Genomic DNA, 22,397 nt, shown 5'->3' on the forward strand with positions numbered 1-22,397 from the left:
CCTTGTGAAGATGCTGGAGGAAACAGTTACAAACGTATCTATATCCACAGTAAAACGAGTCTATATCGACATAATCTGAAAGGCCGCTCAGCAAGGAAAAAGCCACTGCTACAAAACCGCGAGAAAATAGCCTGACTACGGTTTGCAACTGCACATGGGGACAAAGATCGTACTTTTTGGAGAAATGTCCTCTGGTCTGATGAAACAAAATTAGAACTGTTTGGCCATAATGACCATCGTTATGTTTGGATGAAAAAGAGGGAGGCTTGCAAGCCGAAGAACACCATCCCAACCGTGAAGCACAGGGCTGGCAGCATCATGTTGTGGGGGTGCTTTTCTGCAGGAGGGACTGGTGCACTTCACAAAATAGATGGCATCATGAGGGAGGAAAATTATGTGGATATATTGAAGCAACATCTCAAGACATCAGTCAGGAAGTTAAAGCTTGGTCGCAAATGGGTTTTCCAAATGGACAATGACCCTAAGCATACTTCCAAAGTTGGCTTAAGGACAACAAGCAAAATGGCTTAAGGACAACAAAGTCAAGGTATTGGAGTGGCCATCACAAAGCCCTGACCTCAATCATATAGAAAATGTGTGGGCAGAACTGAAAAACCATGTGTGAGCAAGGAGGTCTATAAACCTGACTCAGTTACACCAGCTCTGTCAGGAGGAATGGGCCAAAATTCACCAAACTTATTGTGGGAAGCTTGTGGAAGGCTACCGAAACGTTTGACCCAAGTTAAACAATTTAAAGGCAATGCTACCAAATACTAATTTAGTGTATGTACACTTCTGACTTACTGGGAATGTGATGAAAGAAATAAAAGCTGAAATAAATCATTCTCTCTACTATTATTCTGACATTTCACATTCTTAAAATAAAGTGGTGATCCTAACTGACCTAAGACAGGGATCCTTTTACTAGGATTAAATGTCAGGAATTTTGAAAAACTGAGTTTAAATGTATTTGGCTAAGGTGTATGTAAACTTCCGACTTCAACTCTATGTAGGGTTACTTAGGGTTAGGGTTACTGCTAAGGTTAGGGTTACTGCTGTAAGTACATTGTAATTAATTGTAACAATGATTCATTACAATACCAGTTACACTGCAATTACAGGAGTAGGTCACTGTAATTTAAAGTGTTGCCATAGTCTGCCAAAGTCTGCTACTTTTGTAGTCCCGATGTTCACATGGATTTAAAAAAAATGTATTAGGCCTAAATGGCTCAACAGGAGTAGACAGGGAGAATCAATGGGGAGCCAGGTGGATTTTGATAAGATTGGTCCTTGGCCCTTGTAGCAAAATATGTAACTAACCACTTCCCCACTCAAACAGCAGAAAAAGGCAGTTCGAACAAGGGATAATCCGATATTAGGCTACTGCCAGTAGGAGGCGATAGAGCACCAGTTTTGGAGAGATATAATTATATTCATCTTTCATAAACAAATCACATGAAACCAGACACACGGTATACAGACGCATTTCTGGTTCAAACAATGACTTCTCCCTTTCAATGTTTTTTTTTTTATCGGGGGGTGATCATCATTCTACCATCTCGACACCGGTCTGCAGGGTTGGTATCTCCAGCTACCGCGTCATTCCCTGGAGTCTGGTCGGCCATGTTGTAGTGGGGTTGGATGCGGGCTGGCGTAAGTTTAGAGGTAGGAAGTGTATCTACAGGAACTGGGTTACTTTTGACGACTTCTTTTGTCATCATGTCGCTGGACAGATTTTGCTGGGGTTTTATGCATTGAGGTTCTGTCTGTGTCAGCCCCTTTATTTATTTTCTTCAACATTCGTCTTGCTTTGATTTAACTTCCTTGTTTTTTTTTTTTCATTCACCGAGAACAAAAACGATTGAGAAAGGCTGATGATTTGTTGCAGGGAGTCGGGATGGGGGCGACTGTGATTTCCATGTTGGAATACTAGCTGATTTTGCGTCGAACCCAGAAATAAATTGGAAATACAAACACAGGCGCATGTGGCACAAGAGCGTGGATTTCTAAAAGGTAAGATTGTTTACCATGATAAAAAATAACAAGTTGACGATCCAATAGTCATGCTAGGCCTACCAGCCCTCTATGGTCGATTTTTCAGGGCATTGTCTGCACATAATTGCTCTGACCCCTACGAATAGCGGTCAATAGCCTATTATTAAAGTTACATGACAATCTTGGTGTGATAAGTTAAAATTCGTTTTTGGAGATAAGCTTCACAGGCCTAGTGTAGTTCACAATAAGGCTATCTCTGGTCTGAGCCTGTGATTTAAGTTTTATTTGTATGCTATGGGCTTTAGTTTCCGTAAAGCCTGCATTCCTTTCTCAAACCCCGACAATCGTTTCTTGATGGTAATCACGTTAGTCCAGACGACAGTGTCCGATATTTCGAGACGACTGCTCCAATACCGAACACACGGAACAGTGAACTGAAGAAGCAACAATGTAGCATTGTCTGGACTCTATCACCGCATGGTCAAATGTAACAAATCCTTTTCTTGATTGTCCTGAAGATTGCTAACAGGTAATTAAGTTAAAGCAACTGTACGGAATGTGATTGGTAAATTGATCATGTCCATCTGCAGGCTGGCTACACGTAGTCCATTCCTACACGATTTCCAGTAATGAGAGTGAAGAAATGAATTACCTCATTCAATTTCGGTATAGGCCTACACTAGTCATCCCAGAATGCAAATATGGAGGTTCAAATGGTAGAAGGGGATAGAGTACTACCTCATAAAAGAATACCAACTCCACACCGCCCTATGTTAAAAATATCTGAGGCGTATGCTTGAGCTTGTAAAACGTCCGAATACACCGACAGATGTTTGGAGCGGTGTCAGTTGAATGGAGAGAACTACTGACTGACTACCGTTGCAGGGATTAAAATACTATGTCTGAAAGATCCAAGGCCTTTAAGCATTGTTATGTCTACTGTCGTCCTCAGGATTCAGAGCAACCTAGACATTACCAAAGCTCAAAATGTGACCCCCTAGGCTAGAGCCTATTCACGAAGACACTGATGCACCCTCTTGGATGAACCAACGTTAGCTTAACGTCCACTAGCATTCACTGTGTGTTGCTCTGTGATATTGGTTGCCTTTAATGTTATAGTACGGAAATGACCTAGGTATATAGGTTACTTAAGGCACGACATGGTAACCGCACAGTAATGACAAATGCCTTACGAAAGATTTTACAACCAAACTGATTGAGAAGCCACTGTGATAGAAGGATGAGAACATCAGTCACATACAGTAGGTCATGACTTGAGAGACATGGGTCTGATTCTCTAGAGACTGTCAGTGGGAATGAGGACATTTCACACCCACGCCAGTGCCTTGCAGCGAGAATGTCAGCTGGATCTGGGACAGAAGTATTGGAGAGTTGTGTAGCTTGTGAAAAACACAGTGGACTTGCCTTCTATGAGCTTTTAGTAAACTGTTCCAGCTGGGAGACGGGAGACCTGGGCCGTATATATACTAGGCACCAATGAAAGAAAATTGACTGAAATAGGGACGGACTACCTGAACTTCAATACGCTACTGTATTTTTCTGTTGCTACGTTTTACACTATTGAATATGACCCTGAATCCTTGGCGATGCCAGGCCAATGGTAGTGTCTGTCTGTCGTAGCTACGTATAACATAGAGATAATTGTTGAGTGTGGAACCAAGGAAATTGAGGGAACATCTCTTTACGTCAGGGAGCCTATTGCTGAAGGAAGTAGCGTAGGATGTTGCTTAATCTTATCATCCCTACATCAATACCATGCAGTCAGTAAGTGACGTCAAGCTACAGTTGTGTACATTGGTGTGACTGAACACAAGCTGTGTTCGAATACTCATACTAACCGCACTAACCATACTCTCTGTGACATAAATTGAGCATGTAGTATGCTTATTAGTCATAGTATGGATATAGTTAGTATGCCAAAAGTTCCCCGATGTCGTACTACATTCGTCAAAATACAAAGTATACAAGCAATGGGACACTTTCACGTTTTCAGATTTGAAGAAAATGGCGGAAATTATGCAGCCGCATTCCGACGAGAGTGGATATTAGTTGCTTTAACTAATTATGACAAATGTGAAGAAAATGTTGAGCAATGTAATAAAGTAATGACTTTTCAAATAAGTTACGTCACACGTGATGCTGGCTGACAATTTGTTAGCTACGATGTCCTTATGAACAGCATAGCATATCATTACAGCAGTATGTACCGGGTATGTTAGCTAGCTACTGTAACTTTAGTTGGCTACTAATACATCAAACTTGCCGGTGTATTTACTTTTTTCTATTTAACTACGCAACGTTTATTGACTTGATTATTCACGTCATTCATAGCTTAGCTAAGTGGTATAGATGTTCGGGTGTGCAGAATAACAGATGAATTTACGAACGCTCAACACCCATTGAATATGACCTCTGTCAGTAAACGTCTGCAAAAAAAGCGTCATTCAATTGTTTCCAGCAGCACAGTTAGAGTAACCAACGCTCTGGATAACATAAAAACAGCCTAACCAGCTCTGCGAGGGCAAGTAGAATGGTCAGATTGAGTTTATGAACACACCCGAAGTCTAGCTAGTCATTTGTTTTGCTAACAAGCTAGCAAGAGGTTGCATAGCAACAGCATCAACTTCCGGTAGACAGAGTACGCTCAACTGAAGGGATACCGCTTGTTTACAATATACTAAAATGAATTAATAGTATGTAGTATATACTCATTAAGTATAGTATACAGTGTGTTAGTATGGGTATTCGAACACCGTGACTGTGTTTGAAGGAAGGGTTAGTAATGGTGGTGATGTCACAAGTCACCACAACACACATTGGCAGTCAGCGCAAATCCTGAGAAGTAGGTGTTGATAGTTTAAATAGTCTTTCTCTGGCTGTTACTGTAAAAAAAAAAAACGGAAGGTGTGTGGACACCTGCTCCTAAAATAGCTCCTACACACTCAAGATTGACCATAGAATTGGCAGACGCAACCAGGTATTCTGTGACGCTGGCAGCCTGGCACAGCGCCAAAGATGGAGAGATGTTCTAATTCCGGCATAGCCAATAGTAGGCTACATGGTTTTTGAACACCATAACACACACTACACTGCGTCCTTAATAATCATAGCAACATTTATACTACCTCTTCATTTCAAATTCATGTTCGGCCTAGTCTTGCATGCCGTACATGTGAGAGACTACATTAAGGCCTAATTCTGTAATAATGCTGGTAGAATAAGTCATCAATGTAAAGTGATGTTCCAACTTCCTTCCTTTGTAAAATATTTATTGTTTGATATTATAAGACTGCAGTTTCCAATGGGCAGTTTAAAACCTTGGAATTGGAGGAATGCGCAAGAAGACGCAGCATCTGTTGAGGATTTAAAGCATGGTAAACTCTAAGGACCCTCCCTGTCTACAGCCACGGTGTCAGCTGCTAACAGCTGTCCGTCCAGAAGGCGGGGCTACTCGCATACCCTTAGTTGCCGTGGAAACTTCCCCCATCACGCCCCTTCATTCATTCAAACATAAGGGATGGTTCCCCTTGCGTTACAGTGGGCACGTTTCCATTGACCCAGGTTTATTTGATAGGAGCATTGTCGCCAAATAAATCATTGCGACGTGTAATGGAAAAGGCAGATATAGGATACATTTTCTAAAGATCGACAATCGTTATCCGCTCGACAGTGTTGGATAGTTTATTTTTGTGTAACTTTCTTTGTTTGCGACAAATGATGATAGGAACGCTCTTTGTCGAATAAATTATGACTGCCGAATACTTTTGAAGATCAGCGGGACACGGGATGCAATCACTTAACTGTAAGCTACACTCCACGTTTTATTCTGAATGCCCACTGCTAGCAAAATAAAATGTAACAAAAAAACATGTTTCTTTGCAGGACAAAGATTGTCCTGACTGAAGAAGGCCTGAACAAGTTTCACCATCCAATTATGTCTGATCTACAGGGGTGCTAGTTTCACCATGGCACGGACCGTGGCGATACATTGGCACTTGAGAATTATTTGAGTATCGCAAATATTTGTCAATTATTGCATTCTATACGTGCTTGCTATCGCAGGCTACCTGAGACATGATAGGTACGAGGGCTGACATACAGTTGGCAATTTATTAATGTGAAATTTGCCTATATGGGTAATGAAAACACTTCAACCACTACATTTCTATTCAACACTACGTTTTTTTTTGGTGTGACATCCAGCTCTTTTTATCGACACAAGATGACTAAATGTAAACGCGCCCTAGCAGGCAATTGTGGCATCTATTTTCTAAGCATTCTAAATGTCAACAAAAAAATCCCTGGACAAGTAAATAGAAACAAATATAATTCGGCTTCTCCATGCGCTGATGCTGCGGATGGTCATTAGTAGCCTACCAAACTTGCTAACTGCCTGGTACTCAGTACTCTATTGTTCCTCTAACCACTCCGACATCCATGCAAATATAATCGAAAATCTAATCAAACACTTCATGAGAGCTCATGTTGCGCAACATTTCTATAGGCTATGCAATTGCGTGAGAAAATCATTTTGATGGCCTCTGTTAAAAAAAGGAGGGTGTCATCAGCTTTCTAAAGGTTAGGCCTACTATATCATGCACTTTCCTAATATTAAGAACATTGCTTTGCTTTACAGCAGGAGTATAGCTTACCTGGCAGGCATGACAATTAACCATGGGAAAAGTGTCCTCCATTCTCTTTAAGTGCATAGATGACATGTATTTTTATTTCCATGCCCTTGTTCTGAGGCAGGTGCATTATAATGGTCCATTCTAAATCAAAACTGATACACATATTATTTAGTATATGTAAATACAACATTAAATTAAGAATAGTCTGATGGGTGACAATATTAGCCTATCACTTATGAATGATGCCCAGCTTGTGCATTCAGGCAAGAAAGAGCGCATACCTTTTTTTGTCGACTTTTTCAAATCATAGTCGCACACCTCGCATCCTAGCCCATAGGCTTACAGTGCCTTCAGAAAGTATTCAGACCCGTTGACTTTTCCAAATGTTGTTATATTACAGCCTTATTCTAAATGGATTTTTTTTTTTAAACCTCAGCAATCTACACACAATACCCCATAATGACAAAGTGAAAATGGGTTTTTAGACATGAAACAGAAATACCTTATTTATATACAGTACTAGTCAAAAGCTTGGACACCTACTCATTCAAGGGTTTTTCTTTATTTTAAAAATGTTCTACATTGTAGAATAATAGTGAAGATATCATAACTATGAAATAACACATATGGAATCATGTAGTAACCAAAAAACTGTTAAACAAATAAAAATATACTTTACATTTTAGATTCTTCAAAGTAGCCACTCTTTGCCTTCATGACAGCTTTGCACACTCTTGGCATTCTCTCAACCAGCTTCACCTGGAATGCTTTTCCAACAGTCTTGAAGGAGTTCCCACATATGCTGAGCACTTGTTGGCTGCTTATCCTTCACTCTGCGGTCCAACTCATCCCAAACCATCTCAATTGGTTTGAGGTCGGGTGATTGTGGAGGCCAGGTCATCTGAGGCAGCACTCCATCACACTCCTTCTTGGTCAAATAGCCCTTACACAGCCTGGAGGTGTGTTGGGTCATTGTCCTGTTGAAAAATAAATGATAGTGGGACTAAGCTCAAACCAGATGGGATGGGGTATCGCTGCATAATGCTGTGGTAGCCATGCTGGTTAACCTCTCGGGCAGGTGGGACGCAATCGTCAGGGAAAATACAGCGCTCCATATTCAAATAAAATCCTATAAAAATCAAGCTTTCATTAAATCACACATGTAAGATACCAAATTAAAGCTACACTCGTTGTGAATCCAGCCAACATGTCAGATTTCAGAAATGCTTTTCGGCGAAAGCATAAGATGCTATTATCTGATGATAGCACAACAGTAAACAAAGAGAGAAGCATATTTCAACACTGCAAGCGCGACACAAAATGCAGAAATAAAATATAAATCATGCCATACCTTTGACGAAATTCTTTTGTTGGCACTCCAATATGTCCCATAAACATCACAAATGGTCCTTTTGTTCGATTAATTCCGTCGATATATATCCAAAATGTCAATTTATTTGGACCGTTTCATCCAGAAAAACACAGCTTCCAACTTTCGCCACTTCACTACAAAATGTATCAAACGTTACATGTAAACTTTACCAAAACATTTCAAACTACTTTTGTAATACAACGTTAGGTATTTTTAAACGTTAATAATCGATCAATTTGAAGACAGGATGATCTGTGTCCAATACAAAAAGAAAACAAACTGACGCAACTTTTTTCGTAACGTGCCTCTCTCAAAGATTTTACTTCATGTGACCCTCATTTACAATAGCCCTACTTCTTCATTACACAAAGGAATAACCTCAACCGATTTCCAAGGACTGGTGACATCCAGTGGAAGTGGTAGGAACTGAAAGCAAGTCCATTAAATATCTGGTGTCTCTAAGAAAACTAATTGAAAAGACAGTGACATCAAGAAAATACAAATTCTGAATGGTTTGTCCTCAGGGTTTTGCCTGCTACATAAGTTCTGTTATTCCCACAGACATGATTCAAACCGTTTTAGAAACTTCAGAGTGTTTTCTACCCAAATATACTAATAATATGCATATCTTATATTCTGGGGATGAGTAGCAGGCAGTTGAATTTTGGCATGCTATTTATCCGAAAGTGAAAATGCCGCCCCCTGCCCACAAGAAGTTAAGTGTGCTTTGAATTCTAAATGAATCACCTACACTGTCACCAGCAAAGCACAATCACACCTCCTCCTCCATGCTTCAAGGTGGGAACCACACATGCGGAGATCAACCGTTCACCTACTCTGCGTCTCACAAAGACACTGCGGTTGGAACCAAAAATCTAAGGACAGATTTCCACCGGTCTAATGTCCATTGCTCGTGTTTCTTGGCCCAAGCAAGTCTCTTCTTATTATTGGTGTCCTTTAGAAGTGGCGTCTTTACAGCAATTCGACCATGAAGGCCTGATTGGGGCGGCAGGTAGCCTAGTGTGTAGAGCGTTTGGCCAGTAACAGAAAGGTTGCTAGATCAAATTCCTGAGCTGACAAGGTAAAAATCTGTTGTACTGCACCTGAACAAGGCAGTTAACTGGTAACTCTAATGAACTTATCCTCTGCCACAGAGGTAGCTGGTTGAGAGAATGCCAAGAGTGTGCAAAGCTGTCATCAAGGCAAAGGGTCGCAACTTTGAAGAATATAACACTATTTTGGTTACACCATGATTCCAAATGCGTTATTTCATAGTTTTGATGTCTTCACTATTATTCTACAATGTAGAAAATAGTACAAATAAAGAAAAACCCTGGAATGAGTAGGCGTGTCCAAACTTTTGACTGGTACTGTAAGTATTCAGACCCTTTACTATGATACTCAAAATTGAGCTCAGGTGCATCCTGTTTCCATTGATCATCCTTGATGTTTCTACAACTTGATTAGAGTCCACCTGTGATAAATTCAATTGATTGGACATGATTTGCAAAGGCACACACCTGTCTATATAAGGTCCCACAGTTAACAGTGCATGTCAGAGCAAAAACCAAGCCATGAGGTTGAAGGAATTGTCCGTGGAGGTTCGAGACAGGATTGTGTCAAGGCACAGATCTGGGGAAGGGTACCAAAACATTTCTGCAGCATTGAAGGTCCCCAAGAACACAGTGGCCTCCATCATTATTAAATGGAAGAAGTTTGGAACCACCAAGACTCTTCCTAGACCTTGCCGCCCGGCCAAACTGAGCAGTCAGGAGAGAAGGGCCTTGGTCAGGGAGGTGACCAAGAACCCGGTAGTCACTCTGACAGAGCTCCAGAGTTCCCATGACCAAGAACCCGGTAGTTACTCTGACAGAGCTCCAGAGTTCCTCTGTGGAGATGGGAGAACCTTCCAGAAAGACAACTATCTCTGCAGCACTCCACCAATTAGGCCTTTATGGTAAAGTGGCCAGATGGAAGCCACTCCTCAGTAAAAGGCACATGACAGCCCACTTGGAGTTTGCCAAAAGACACCTACAGACAAGGTTCTCTGGTCTGATGAAACCAAGATTGAACTCTTTGGCCTTAATGCCAAGCGTTACAACTGGAGGAAACCTGGCACCATCTCTACGGTGAAGCATGGTGGTGACAGCATCATGCTGTGGGCATGTTTTTTAGGGGCAGGGACTGGGATACTAGTCAGAATTGAGGCAAAGATGAACGGAGCAAAGTACAGAGAGATCCTTGATGAAAACCTGCTACAGAGCGCTCAGGACCTCAGACTGGGGTGAAGGTTCCCCTTCCAACAGCACAACGACCCTAAGCACACAGCCAAGACAACGCAGGAGTGGCTTCGGGAAAAGTCTCTGAATGTCCTTGAGTGGCCTAGCCAGAGCCTGGATTTGAACCTGATCGAACATCTCTGGAGAGAACTGAAAATAGCTGTGTAGCAACACTCCCCATCCAACCTGACAGAGCTTGAGAGGATCTGCAGAGAAGAATGGGAGAACTCCCCAAATACAGGTGCCCCAAGCTTATAGCGTCATACCCAAGAAGACTCTAGGCTGTAATCGCTGCCAAAGGTGCTTCAACAAAGTACTGAGTAAAGGGTCTGAATACTTTTTTTCCCCTTTTAATATAAATTAGCAAACATTTCTAAACATGTTTTTGCTTTGTCGTTATGGGGTATTGTGTGTGGATTGAGGGGGGGAAATAATGTAATACATTTTAGAATAAGGTTGTAACCTAACAAAATATGGAAAAAGTCAAGGGGTCTGAATCCAACGTCACAGTATATGTTTTGGGTTTGTATCACAACTAAAATCGGTAATTAACTGAAAATGAAGCACATTAACCTTTTTTATAGAGCCTAACTGGCATACATAGGCTGCACGTGAGTTTCAAGTTTGGGAAAGATGATTTTCCCGCTAATTGATTGCATTTTGGAACATTCGCGCTTATAGCCTACTGCCATGTGTGCATTGCTGCGCTTATAATGTGAAGAAATGGCCTAATATTTTATCAACATTTTTAAGCTAAATGATCAGCCTCATTTCTTTTAAATCGTTTTTTTGATGCTGGGTGGTTGTATTCATTTGGGATCTATTGCATCCCACAACTGTAGCAGAGTATGCTTGGAATATTTATTTCTTGCATAGAAGGACAAGTTGGCCAATATAATAGGTCAACTTGTGTACTATGGGGGACAGTATATTGACATAGGCTAGTGCTTTTGCTGTTTGTTAGGCCTACTCATCACGTTGGCTGACGAAAAGTAGGATAAATGTGGACAGTTCTATCTTAAATATGCGCCTAGGAATTCGATTAGAGGGACGCGAGCAGTTGCGTCCCCGATGTTTCTGTCTTCATTCACTTGTAGCCTACTTCTTAGCTGAAATGCCTGTGAGAAGAACCCGATCGTGTGACAGGCATTGGCTACATCTGAGAGAGCCATGTGAGTGAGAGGTGCTTCGGAGCACGGCAGCTGGGAGAAGGGAATTATAATTAGCCTATTATATTCAGCCCAAGGGCACAACGGCCACTTTGGCCTCAAAAGGCATGGATTTCTGTAGGGGGCATTACGGCCACACAAGTGGGACGCCGCCGGGAAATTCGAGTCCTGATGAGAATATTATCAAGTGCTTGTCAAATTGTGAGAGGCTGTTGAAGAGTGTGTAGATTGCTACTTTTTTCATATCATCGTTAAAGTCCCATCATGCAGCCTTGGAATGTATTAAACATTAAAAAAAATGGCCTAACGTTTGATCACAGCTAAAGTTGCATAAATAACTCTAAATTAGGCATGTAGGAGGACCAGTTTCTTTGTTAACCGCTCAACACGGAATGACTTCCTGTTAACTTGTTTGGAGAAAATATCCTTTATCTTATTAAGCTATGTTCAATTGTCTTCTTCATACTATAAAATAATGCCAAGGAAATAAATGAACTAGTGTATCCCACAGCCATATGGCATAGCCAGGTCAGGGCCTAACTTAAGGACAACTCAGTGTGCTATTCTGTTCTTCTGAAATAGACTACATTTTCTTCTTGTCAGGTTTCTTTAGACCTGTCTAAAATAAATCATGGATTTATTGTGATGGTGTAGGCTATATTAAATGGATGTATTTGAATTTTAAAAAATGTAGATGTTCCAAAGGTCTGCCTCAGTGACTTGTAGGCTATGCGTGGAAGCCAGGAGATGCTAAATGCGTTTATGTTAATTAACGGTCAATTACCGTGAGACCGACAGTTATTTGCATGACAATCACTGGCTGACAAAATGTCATAACCACCACAGCCCTAGTGTCAATCAATGTTTCTGTTTGTCACCGACTGATATTTAGTGTACAGTATGTCATTTCACCTGCATCGCTCATTATTGTCAGGCATCAGCTTTATGTCTAAGTTACCTTGTTTTGGTAACCATGACCCAGAACAACAAGGTTGACTGATATCCATCATTTAACCAGTTTGTCTGTTTCTTTCTTTCCTATTCCTCCTCCTCTCTCTCTCTGTCTCTCTCTCTCTCTGTCTCTCTCTCTCTCTGTCCTTAGTAGGACGAGCACATAGAGGTGTCATTGAGATGGCCTCTTGGCCATACTGAATGTGTGTATTCATCAGTGAGTTTCCTTAGTGCGCACACTCATTTGTGTGTGCACGTGCGCTTGTGTGTAGACTTTGAGCATGCGTTTCTGCGCGTGTTTCTGCCTGTCTGCGGTCCTCTCAGTGAAAGCCACAGCAGGTGGCCTGGAGCAGAAAGGCCCGGCGGAAGGAAGTCTGGGCCAGAGTGATCTGTCCATTTCTCACTGACCATCCCAACACTCCCTCCATTTCAGAGCAGTCGGCACAGGGGATTCATGTCCCTATGAGTTCTAGTCTGGGTGCCAGTCTGTTTCTGCTCTCTTGCCAACTCCTCATGGAACTGTAATGCCAAACAATGACATCAATGGAGGTAGCAAGAATAAACAGATCTGGGACCAGATCTGGGACTATCGGTCTAGTCCTCAAACAGCTCTTGCTGCTACGCAATCAGGCCATTTTCATCATGACGGGGCGAATCCTAACTGAGTTTTCAATTAGTCATGTTAGTCATTTGATTAGTCATTTGATGACGACAATGGGAGACTTAAGTGGCAATTCCTAGGCCGTCATTTAAAAAAATAATTTGTTCTTAACTCTGACTTGCCTTGTTAAATAAAGGTTCAATTGAAAAAAAAGTAAAAACATTTGATAAACAAGTGTACAAAAGTCTGATGCAGAACTCTGGAGAAGGGTGAAGTTGCCCCTAGATGCTGATCTTTGGTCAGTTTTACATTTCCCCCACTCTAGATACAGTATGTACTGACCCTAGATATGTACCTAGGGGAAATGTCACCCCAGAGCCAGAACTCCAGGCTGTTTAAAACCTCTAACGCCTCACAAACCCGGATCCGGGAGCACCCCCATCACAAAAGCTGACTAGCATAGTCTAGCCTAAAGTTACAGGGATATCATAAAATAAAATGTTCATGAAATCACAAGTCCAAGACACCAAATGAAAGATACAGATCTTGTGATTCAAGCCATCATCTCTGATTTTTAAAATGTTTTACAGGGAAGACACAATATGTAAATCTATTAGCTAACCACGTTAGCAAAAGACAACAATTTTCTTACTCCACCATTTTCTTACTGCATCAGTAGCTATCACAAATTAGACCAAATAAAGATATAAATAGCCACTAACCAAGAAACAAACCTCATCAGATGACAGTCTGATAACATATTTATTGTATAGCATAGGTTTTGTTAGAAAAATGTGCATATTTCAGGTATAAATCATAGTTTACAATTGCAGCCCCCATCACAACTATCACTAAAATGACTAGAATAACTACAGAGACCATTGTGTATTAGCTAATTACTCATCATAAAACATTTCTTAAAAATACAGAGCGTACAGCAATTGAAAGACACCACTCTATTGAATCAAGACAATATTTCAGATTTTCTAAGTGTTTTACAGCGAAAACACAATATAGCGTTATCTTAGCTTACTACAATAGTCAGTCACACAGTAGCATTGATTCAAGCCAAAAATAGCAATAACGTTATAAACCACCAAACGCTATTCATTTTTTCACTAACCTTCTCAGAATTCTTCAGATGACAGTCCTGTAACATCATATTACACAATGCATATAGTTTGTTCGAAAATGTGCATATTTAGCCGCACAATTCGTGGTTACACAACGTGTTTAGTGGGCAAAAAATCGAGCAATCTGTCCGGTGCCATTTTGGAAAGGCACCTAATCTTATCGAAAACTATTCATAAACTTGACTAAAAAAATACAGTTTGGACAGCAATTGAAAGACAAATTAGTTCTTAATGCAATCGCTGAATTACATTTTTAAAATTAACCTTACTGCGCAATACTGGGTACAATACAGGGTGCGATAGCGCAACGCTACACGGAAAATAATGGCGTCTAATATATTTAACTTTTTCAACAGAACAACGTTTTATCAGCATAAATAGTACTTACTATTAGCTGAACTCCCATCAGAATCTTGTGAAAGGTGTCCGTTGGCCAAAAGAATCGTTGCTGGGTTGGAGAATGTTTCCTTTGACGTTGCAATTAGCAGTACAGAATGGCATTCGAGAGAGAGACACCCAAGTTTCTACAGCGCCATGGAAATAAATACCTGAAAATCGCAATATACTGACATAAACTGGTATAATTCGGTTCAAAATAACAAGATTATGATGTCTTCAAAGCCTATAGCGAATAAAAACAGAGCCGGATACATCTAGGAGCTAAAACCAGAGGTTCTAAAAAGACATGCCAAGAGCCTTTCTGCGTCAGCGCGAAGTCCCAAAAGGCCGGACACCTCGGTTCCAACCAATTTATAGACTTCCCGAACCGTGTAGAAACTGCATTTCAACTCTCCCTATTCGCTAACAGCCAGGGGAAGGCGTATGCAGTGCATCTCAACCAATAGAAGACAGGCAAAGTTAAAAACAGGTCTCAAAGCAGATGATAAAATTTGCCATTCTCACACAGACATAGGAAAAGTGCTCTAAGTCGAGTTCTGTTTCACTTACAGACATAATTCCAACGGTTTTAGAAACTAGAGAGTGTTTTCTATCCAATAGTAAGAATAATATGCATATTGTACGAGCAAGAATTGAGTACGAGGCCGTTTACATTGGGTACACATTTGTGCTATGCCGAAATGGCACCCCCCTAGTGGCAAGAAGTTTTAATGGTGAATTAACATGTCTCCGCTCACCTCCATGTTATCAGCCCAGGGCCTTTCATGAAGCTGTGTGGAATTTCCAGTTCTTTCCCACTGTCAGGAAAGAATGGGCCAGGGGTGGAGGATACGATATACACAGAACCTTCATTCCACAGCAGTCTTCAGTCGTGGCCAAAAGTTTTGAGAATGACACAAATAATAGTTTTCACAAAGTCAGCTGCCTCAGTTTGTATGACAGCAATTTGCAAATACTCCAGAGAATTATGAAGAGTGCAAGTCCCTCTGGCAAAGTCCCTCTTTGCCATGCAAATGAACTGAATCCCCCCAAAACATGTCCACTGCATTTCAGCCCTGCCACAAAAGGACCAGCTGACATCATGTCAGTGATTCTCTCGTTAACACAGGTGTGAGTGTTGACAGGGACAAGGCTGGAGATCACTTTGTCATGCTGATTGAGTTCAAATAACAGACTGGAAGCTTCAAAAGGAGGGTGGTGCTTGGAATCATTGTTCTTCATCTGTCAACCATGGTTACCTGCAAGGAAACACGTTCCGGCATCATTGCTTTGCACAAAAAGGGCTTCACAGGCAAGGATATTGCTGCCAGTAAGATTGCACCTATATCAACCATTTATTGGATCTACAAGGAGAGCAGTTCAATTGTTGTGAAGAAGGCTTCAGGTCGCCCTTGAAAGTCCAGCAAGCGCCAGGATCGTCTCCTAAAGTTGATTCAGCTGCGGGAACGGGGCACCACCAGTACAGAGCTTGCTCAGGAATGGCAGCAGGCAGGTGTGAGTGCATCTGCACGCACAGTGAGGCGAAGACTTTTGGAGGATGGCCTGGTGTCAAGAAGGGCAGCAAAGAAGCCACTTCTCTCCAGGAAAAGCATCAGGGACAGACTGATATTCTGCAAAAGGTACAGGGATTGGACTGCTGAGGACTGGGGTCAAGTCATTTTCTCTGAATCCCCTTTCCGATTGTTTGGGGCATCCGGGAATAAGCTTGTCCGGAAAAGACAAGGTGAGCGCTACCATCAGTCCTGTGTCATGCCAACAGTAAAGCATCCTGAGACGATTCATGTGTGGGGTTGCTTCTCAGCCAAGGGAGTGGGATCACTCACAATTTTGCCAACACATCCTCGGAGAGCATCTTCTCCCAACCATCCAGGAACAGTTTGGTGACGAACAATGCCTTTTCCAGCATGATGGGGCACCTTGCCATAAGGCAAAAGTGCCAAGTGGCTTGGGGAACAAAACATCGATATTTTGGGTCCATGGCCATAACTCCACAGACCTTAATCCCATTGAGAACTTGTGGTCAATCCTCAAAAGGCGGGTGGACAAACACAAACCCACAAATTCTGACAATCTCCAAGCATTGATTATGAATGGGCTGCCATCAGTCAGGATGTGGCCCAGAAGTTAATTGACAGCATGCCAGGGCGGATTGCAGAGGTCTTGAAAAGGAAGGGTCAACACTGCATATATTGACTCTTTGCATCTACTTCATGTAATTGTCAATAAAAGCCTTTGAGACTTATGACATGACATGCTTGTAATTATAATTCAGTATTCCATAGTAACATCTGACAAAAATATCTAAAGACACTGAAGCAGCAAACTTTGTGGAAATTAATATTTGTGTCATTCTCAAAACTTTTGGCCACGACTGTACAGTAGAGGTCTTCATGGATCCACCTGTATCCGAATACCAACCCAATCCAGGACCCGAGCGGGTCTGGTTCCAGAATTCTAAATAATGTCATGGGTCCGGGTCGCATCTGATACGATTGTCACGGTTCTTGGATACATGTCATTTTAACCGACTTGTCCGGATGGACCCATACAGATCCGAACACGACTGCTGCAGTAGGGAGAGAGACATGTTGTCATTTCTGCTGCTGCACTTTGCTTTTTCACGAGAGTGCTTGTTGTTGGCCAATCATAAGTCATCAAAGCGGCAATAGGCTACAGTCAAGTTAGGAGACATCTAATCAGTGGAGGAACATGGAATTAAAAGGATGGAATTAAAAGTTAAAGGAGAAGGATAGGCTACAACTGGTCGGCTGTTACTTTATATTCTGAATGCAGTTGTTGTTTGTAACTGTGTAGGACGAGAAAGCCCATTTGACTGCATATCAGGTCTTGGTGGGAAATCCCCAGGTCCAATTTGGAACGGGTCCAACATACTATAGTTCTGTTTTGCCATGTTCAGCAGAATTGCCGAAAATATTATCTTTTTCTGTTGTAATGCGTTTTTTTTTTTTTTTTTTTGATAGCTCTACAGAATAATCTGATTCTGTGATCTGAGATTTAGAGTAAACACATCAAATCCCTTTTGATGACGGAAGCTGATTCTGCTGTTTTAATGTGGATTTAGTGTGACTATTTTTAATCCTCTACCATTAAAACTTTTGTGAAGGTACTCAAATCTCTATTGGTATCCATCCAAATATAATTGGACTGACAAACAGTGCAGACTGCCGACTGATTTAAATCTATACAGCTTTAAATAATAGCTCCTAGCGATCATAGCTCCTCTCTAGCCTTGACCGTCCAATCTGGGCTGACCTTTGGGACCACTTTAGCCCTTTAATCTTATCGGTGTTATTTTTTCATCGTTTTTCTACCAAACATACTTTCAATAAAGTTTTGTGATGGGCATTTGCATTTTCCTCTGTAAATATATTATCTGTCCGGGTACAACACCGTTCTAAAGGTTATTTAACTCTGTGGCAGCCAAACCTGCCAGCGCAAGAAACACAGTACACTCAGGACAGGGGGCTGTTCACTGCAGAGCTGTAGCACCAATCACTGATATGGACTTTGCCATTCCTTCTCAGATCCCACCTAGTCAAGTCTCACCCCTGCACCAGTTAAGTTTGACCCCTCTTCAACACTCACCCCTCCCCTAGTCAAGAATCAACCAGTGGTGTTGCGCAGGTTTGCGAGGCCCCTACACATTTTGCCATGGGGCAGAGGAATAAATGTGCAGTTTTATAGCTAATCTCATTCATTTCTACACATTTTGCCTCGAGGCTGAGAGAAAATGTTGCTATTTTAAAGCGAATTTACTTGAATTCTAAGCATTTTGCCATGGCTTATGACGTGTTCATATGCTGTCTGGGTGGCTTGCAACAATATTTTTTTTTGTTGCCTGGGCGAAACACTGGTGATGAAACACTAGTGAGCACACCAGGGGTGAGGAAGTCAGGGGGTCAAGGAGCCTCAGGTGGCGGTGTAACTCCATGTCCCCCTCTGTGGAATGTATGAGGGGCGTACCGTTCAGCTAAAGAAATTCCAGGGTGACGTTTCCCCTAGGTACAGATCTAGGATCAGCTTTCCCTCAACCAATCCTTAGTGAGGACAATGGAAAAACTGACCCAAGATCACCGTCTTGGGGCAACTTCACCCTATGCCAGCCAATGCATTCCAAACGTTACTAGGGTGTAATCTGAGCCACAAGAACCCTATGCAAATCAGGTCGACACGTTTGATGCCAAAATGTGTTTGCGTCTTCCTCAGCTTGCTACATAGCGATATTTGCTGTCTTCTAAATAAGCAAGTTATTCCTGAATCTTTCGCCGTCTCAGAACACAACGCTTTTGATTTAGACAGAGGGAAGTACGAGGCAACTTCGACCTAGTTTAGGAAGGACACGTTTGTATTTCAACAGCAGCTGACACACTGTAATGAAAGACCTCCTGAGAAGTCTCAGAGCTTTTCTCTGATAAGACAACACATCTATGGTCTGCATTTATTCTGTCTCTCCTTCAGATCAGACAGAGGAAATGTTTGAGGGTTGTAATAACCAAACTTTTCCTTTTTCGACTCTTACCTCGCCCAGTTACAGTAATATTTCCCGGTGTACTACTTGCTACACAGAATGACACTACTGGAAATCCTTTCATGTATGTGTGCTGTTATTTTGTTATATGCTCAGGGCAACAGGATGCTGTCAGTAATTAGAACATGTTACTAAATTTAACTCCAAATCCACAAACATATTGGCAGTTTTGTTTAGTATTTTTGGCTCTGTAATGCATGAATAATGAGCGCCTCTATGCATTTTAGATCCTTGGAAGTGATGGTTACTAAGACTTAAGGCTCCTTTGTGACTTTGGATTCATGGGAAATCATTTGAGTACATGACTAATGTCATTTAGGTTACATTGTGTACTCGCTCTTTGTTCATAGGGATCTGGGGATGTCTAATATGGGCACCATTTCTCAGCGTGCGGACTCCTTCAACCTTGCTTAGAACTGTGTCGTTTTCCAAACAATGTTATAACCTTTAAAGAATTGTTATACTATAATTAAAACCGTAGCAATATCCATGTTGCTTCTCCACTATTCCTGTAATCTCAGTCAAACCCAGTCTAATCTCAGTCAAACCTGGGAGCTGGAGTTGGGGGGCTTTAAAGCAAGTGAGGAAGCTTTCTCTGTGGACACAGTGGTGTGGACACAGTGGTCTGGTCAGACTTAAAGGAACCTTTTTCCTGGAGGTGTAGGCCTTGATCGTTCAACTCTAGACCAATAATCTTAAAGGCATGTAACATGTAGGTAGGCTTGGGTGGTATACCATATACAGTTGAAGTTGGAAGTTTACATACACTTAGGTCGGAGTCATTAACTCGTTTTTCAACCACTCCGACTTTTGGCAAGTCGGTTAGGACATCTACTTTGTGCATGACACAATACATTTTTTCAAACAGTTGTTTACAGAGAGATTATTTCACTTAGAATTCACTGTATCACAATTCCAGTGGGTCAGAAGTTTACATACACCAAGTTGACTGTGCCTTTAAACAGCTTGGTAAATTCCAGAAAATGATGTCATGGCTTTAGAAGCTTCTGATAGGCTAATTGACGTAATTTGAGTCAATTGGAGGTGTACTTGTGGATGTATTTCAAGGCCTACCTTCAAACTCAGTGACTCTTTGCTTGACATCATGGGAAAATCAAAAGAAATCAGCCAAGACCTCAGAAAAAAAATTGTAGACCTCCACAAGTCTGGTTCATCCTTGGGAGCAATTTCCAAATGCCTGAAGGTACCTTGTTCATCTGTACAAACAATAGTACGCAAGTATAAACAGCATGGGACCACGCAGCTGTCATACTGCTCAGGAAGGAGATGCGTTCTGTCTCCTAGAGATGAACGTTCTTTGGTGCGGAAAGTGGGCCAAAATTCACCCAACTTATTGTGGGAAGTTTGTGGAAGGCTACCCGAAACGTTTGACGCAAGTTAAACAATTTAAAGGCAATGCTACCAAATACTAATTGAGTGTATGTAAACTTCTGACCTACTGGGAATGTGATGAAAGAAATAAAAGCTGAAATAAATCATTCTCTCTACTATTATTCTGACATTTCACATTCTTCAAGTTAAGTGGTGATCCTAAGACAGGGAATTTTTACTGTGATTAAATGTCAGGAATTGTGAATAACTGAGTTCATTTGTAATTGGTTAAGGTGAATGTAAACTTCTGACTTCAACTGTATATCGTATACCGGGGTATTATGAAATAGCTACGGGATGATTTTTTTCAATACTGTTGAAACTATTTCTTATAAGTTTTTCAATACATTGTAATATTTGTAGCTATTTTTCAAGTAAATACCTGCTGTCATCGTGTGCAAAGCGTTCTTATTTCACCCGTCACATTATTTTACATTATGAAGCTTACTTAGTTCCCCAGAATAGTTGAGCAGGTCTTGTGTTGGCTTGTAAATAGCACAATGGGAGAAAGCAGGAGCAGGTGAGTCCAACTGTGTATCAACGGGGCTAAAGTTTTACATTGAAAGTTAAGTTGTTGTTATTTTGCTTCAATATAGTGATCAGGAACTTGCAACTATAGTTTTCCTTCACAGAAAATACATTAGTGCAACACATTCAACAGAAAGTAGCTTCATTTTCATCAGATGGCAACAGAAGTGCAACGCTATTTGGCTGGAAGCCACACGACTAAACGAGCTTACAATGAAAAAGCTAATACGATGCATGGCCATCATATTTCGAATGTTTAGGCCTGTCATAGGAAGAATGTAGCCAGCTACATTTCCTAATGTTTTGCTTAAAGTTCATCTTGAAAAGTACCAGAGAAAAATAGGCTGGCTACTCCGAGAAAAGTAGCTAAACATCAGTCAGAGCGCTGTCTGCTGATAGAATGCCCGTTAGTGAATTCTCATCCAAGTTTAGAAGTGCAACTGATGCACAAAATGAGTTTAATGCCGAGCAGAAATTACAATAAGAAGCTTTTTCGGTCCATGTTTACAAACATGGCAAGATATTTCTTATGAGTTTTATCTTTTTTTCCTGCATGAAAAACGCATAATTCTGTGTTAGCAAGTTAAACTTAGGGGTCATGTTATCTAAGTAAGTGGCTGAATTAATAAGGTGACGGGGCATCGTATTGTGCTAGTGTTGAGAAGTCAATGCCTTTTGGTTGAGTTATTTGTACAGCTGCCACTGCTATCTTGATTTCCTTGCGTTTTTTCTCCTCTCTGTTCTTGGTGGTCTCCTCCTCCCCCTTCTTCTCCGAGCAGAGCAGGCAGACCCGTTGCCCCAGTGACTCCAGACTCCACACAGACACAGCGTGTAGACATGCTGCTGGAGAGCCAGTATGGCATTCATCAAAACTTTGTTCATTTGCTCAATGTCTCTCGTTCACATTCGCTTGTAAATGTCAGTATCTCTTTATGATTGCCTGTCTGCAATTAGTTTATTTTAGTTTGCGTTCGTTATAATATAGGGCCATATGAAATCCGCTTTTTTTTTTTCTCTCGAGATTCCGTTACTTTTTTCCCCAAGTTAATTTTTCCCCGTTTCGATTTTTCTGAATTATGTGTTTTACAATTTACACTAATTTTAGCATCAGAGAGTGTCTAGTAATGTGAATGAATAAAAAGTCAACAATTTAAAAAGATAGAACAGTACATTTGTAATGATGCAACACATTGCACTATTTTTTTATCAAGGCAATTTAATACAGAGTTCATTATAAATGAAAAAAAGTTTCCAGCTGGCTGAGGATGTTTGTGACTGCCTGGGATGATGACTTTTCTGCCAACAAAAACTCTCTGCACAGATGAACATGCTCTGCGTGGTACTTCACTGCCTCAAACCAGCTATTCCATCTGGAGC

At 41.2% G+C, this 22,397-nt stretch overlaps 1 protein-coding gene across 2 annotated transcripts in view; it reads left to right on the top strand.

Moving 5' to 3' along the window:
- Positions 1 to 1,445: 1,445 nt before the first annotated feature.
- Positions 1,446 to 22,397, top strand: part of LOC129822764 (tyrosine-protein kinase Yes-like) — a 54,403-nt gene continuing 33,451 nt past the window's right edge. The window contains exon 1 of one of the 2 annotated variants that reach the window (XM_055881152.1): positions 1,446 to 1,665. In XM_055881152.1, coding sequence (XP_055737127.1) covers positions 1,518 to 1,665 — 148 coding nt within the window. In that variant the 5' untranslated portion in view covers positions 1,446 to 1,517. Of the gene's footprint in view, positions 2,014 to 22,397 lie in introns of both variants that reach the window. The other variant, XM_055881153.1, reaches the window with a different exon arrangement.

This window comes from Salvelinus fontinalis, chromosome 25, assembly GCF_029448725.1.
Source record: "Salvelinus fontinalis isolate EN_2023a chromosome 25, ASM2944872v1, whole genome shotgun sequence".
NCBI lineage: Eukaryota > Metazoa > Chordata > Actinopteri > Salmoniformes > Salmonidae > Salvelinus > Salvelinus fontinalis.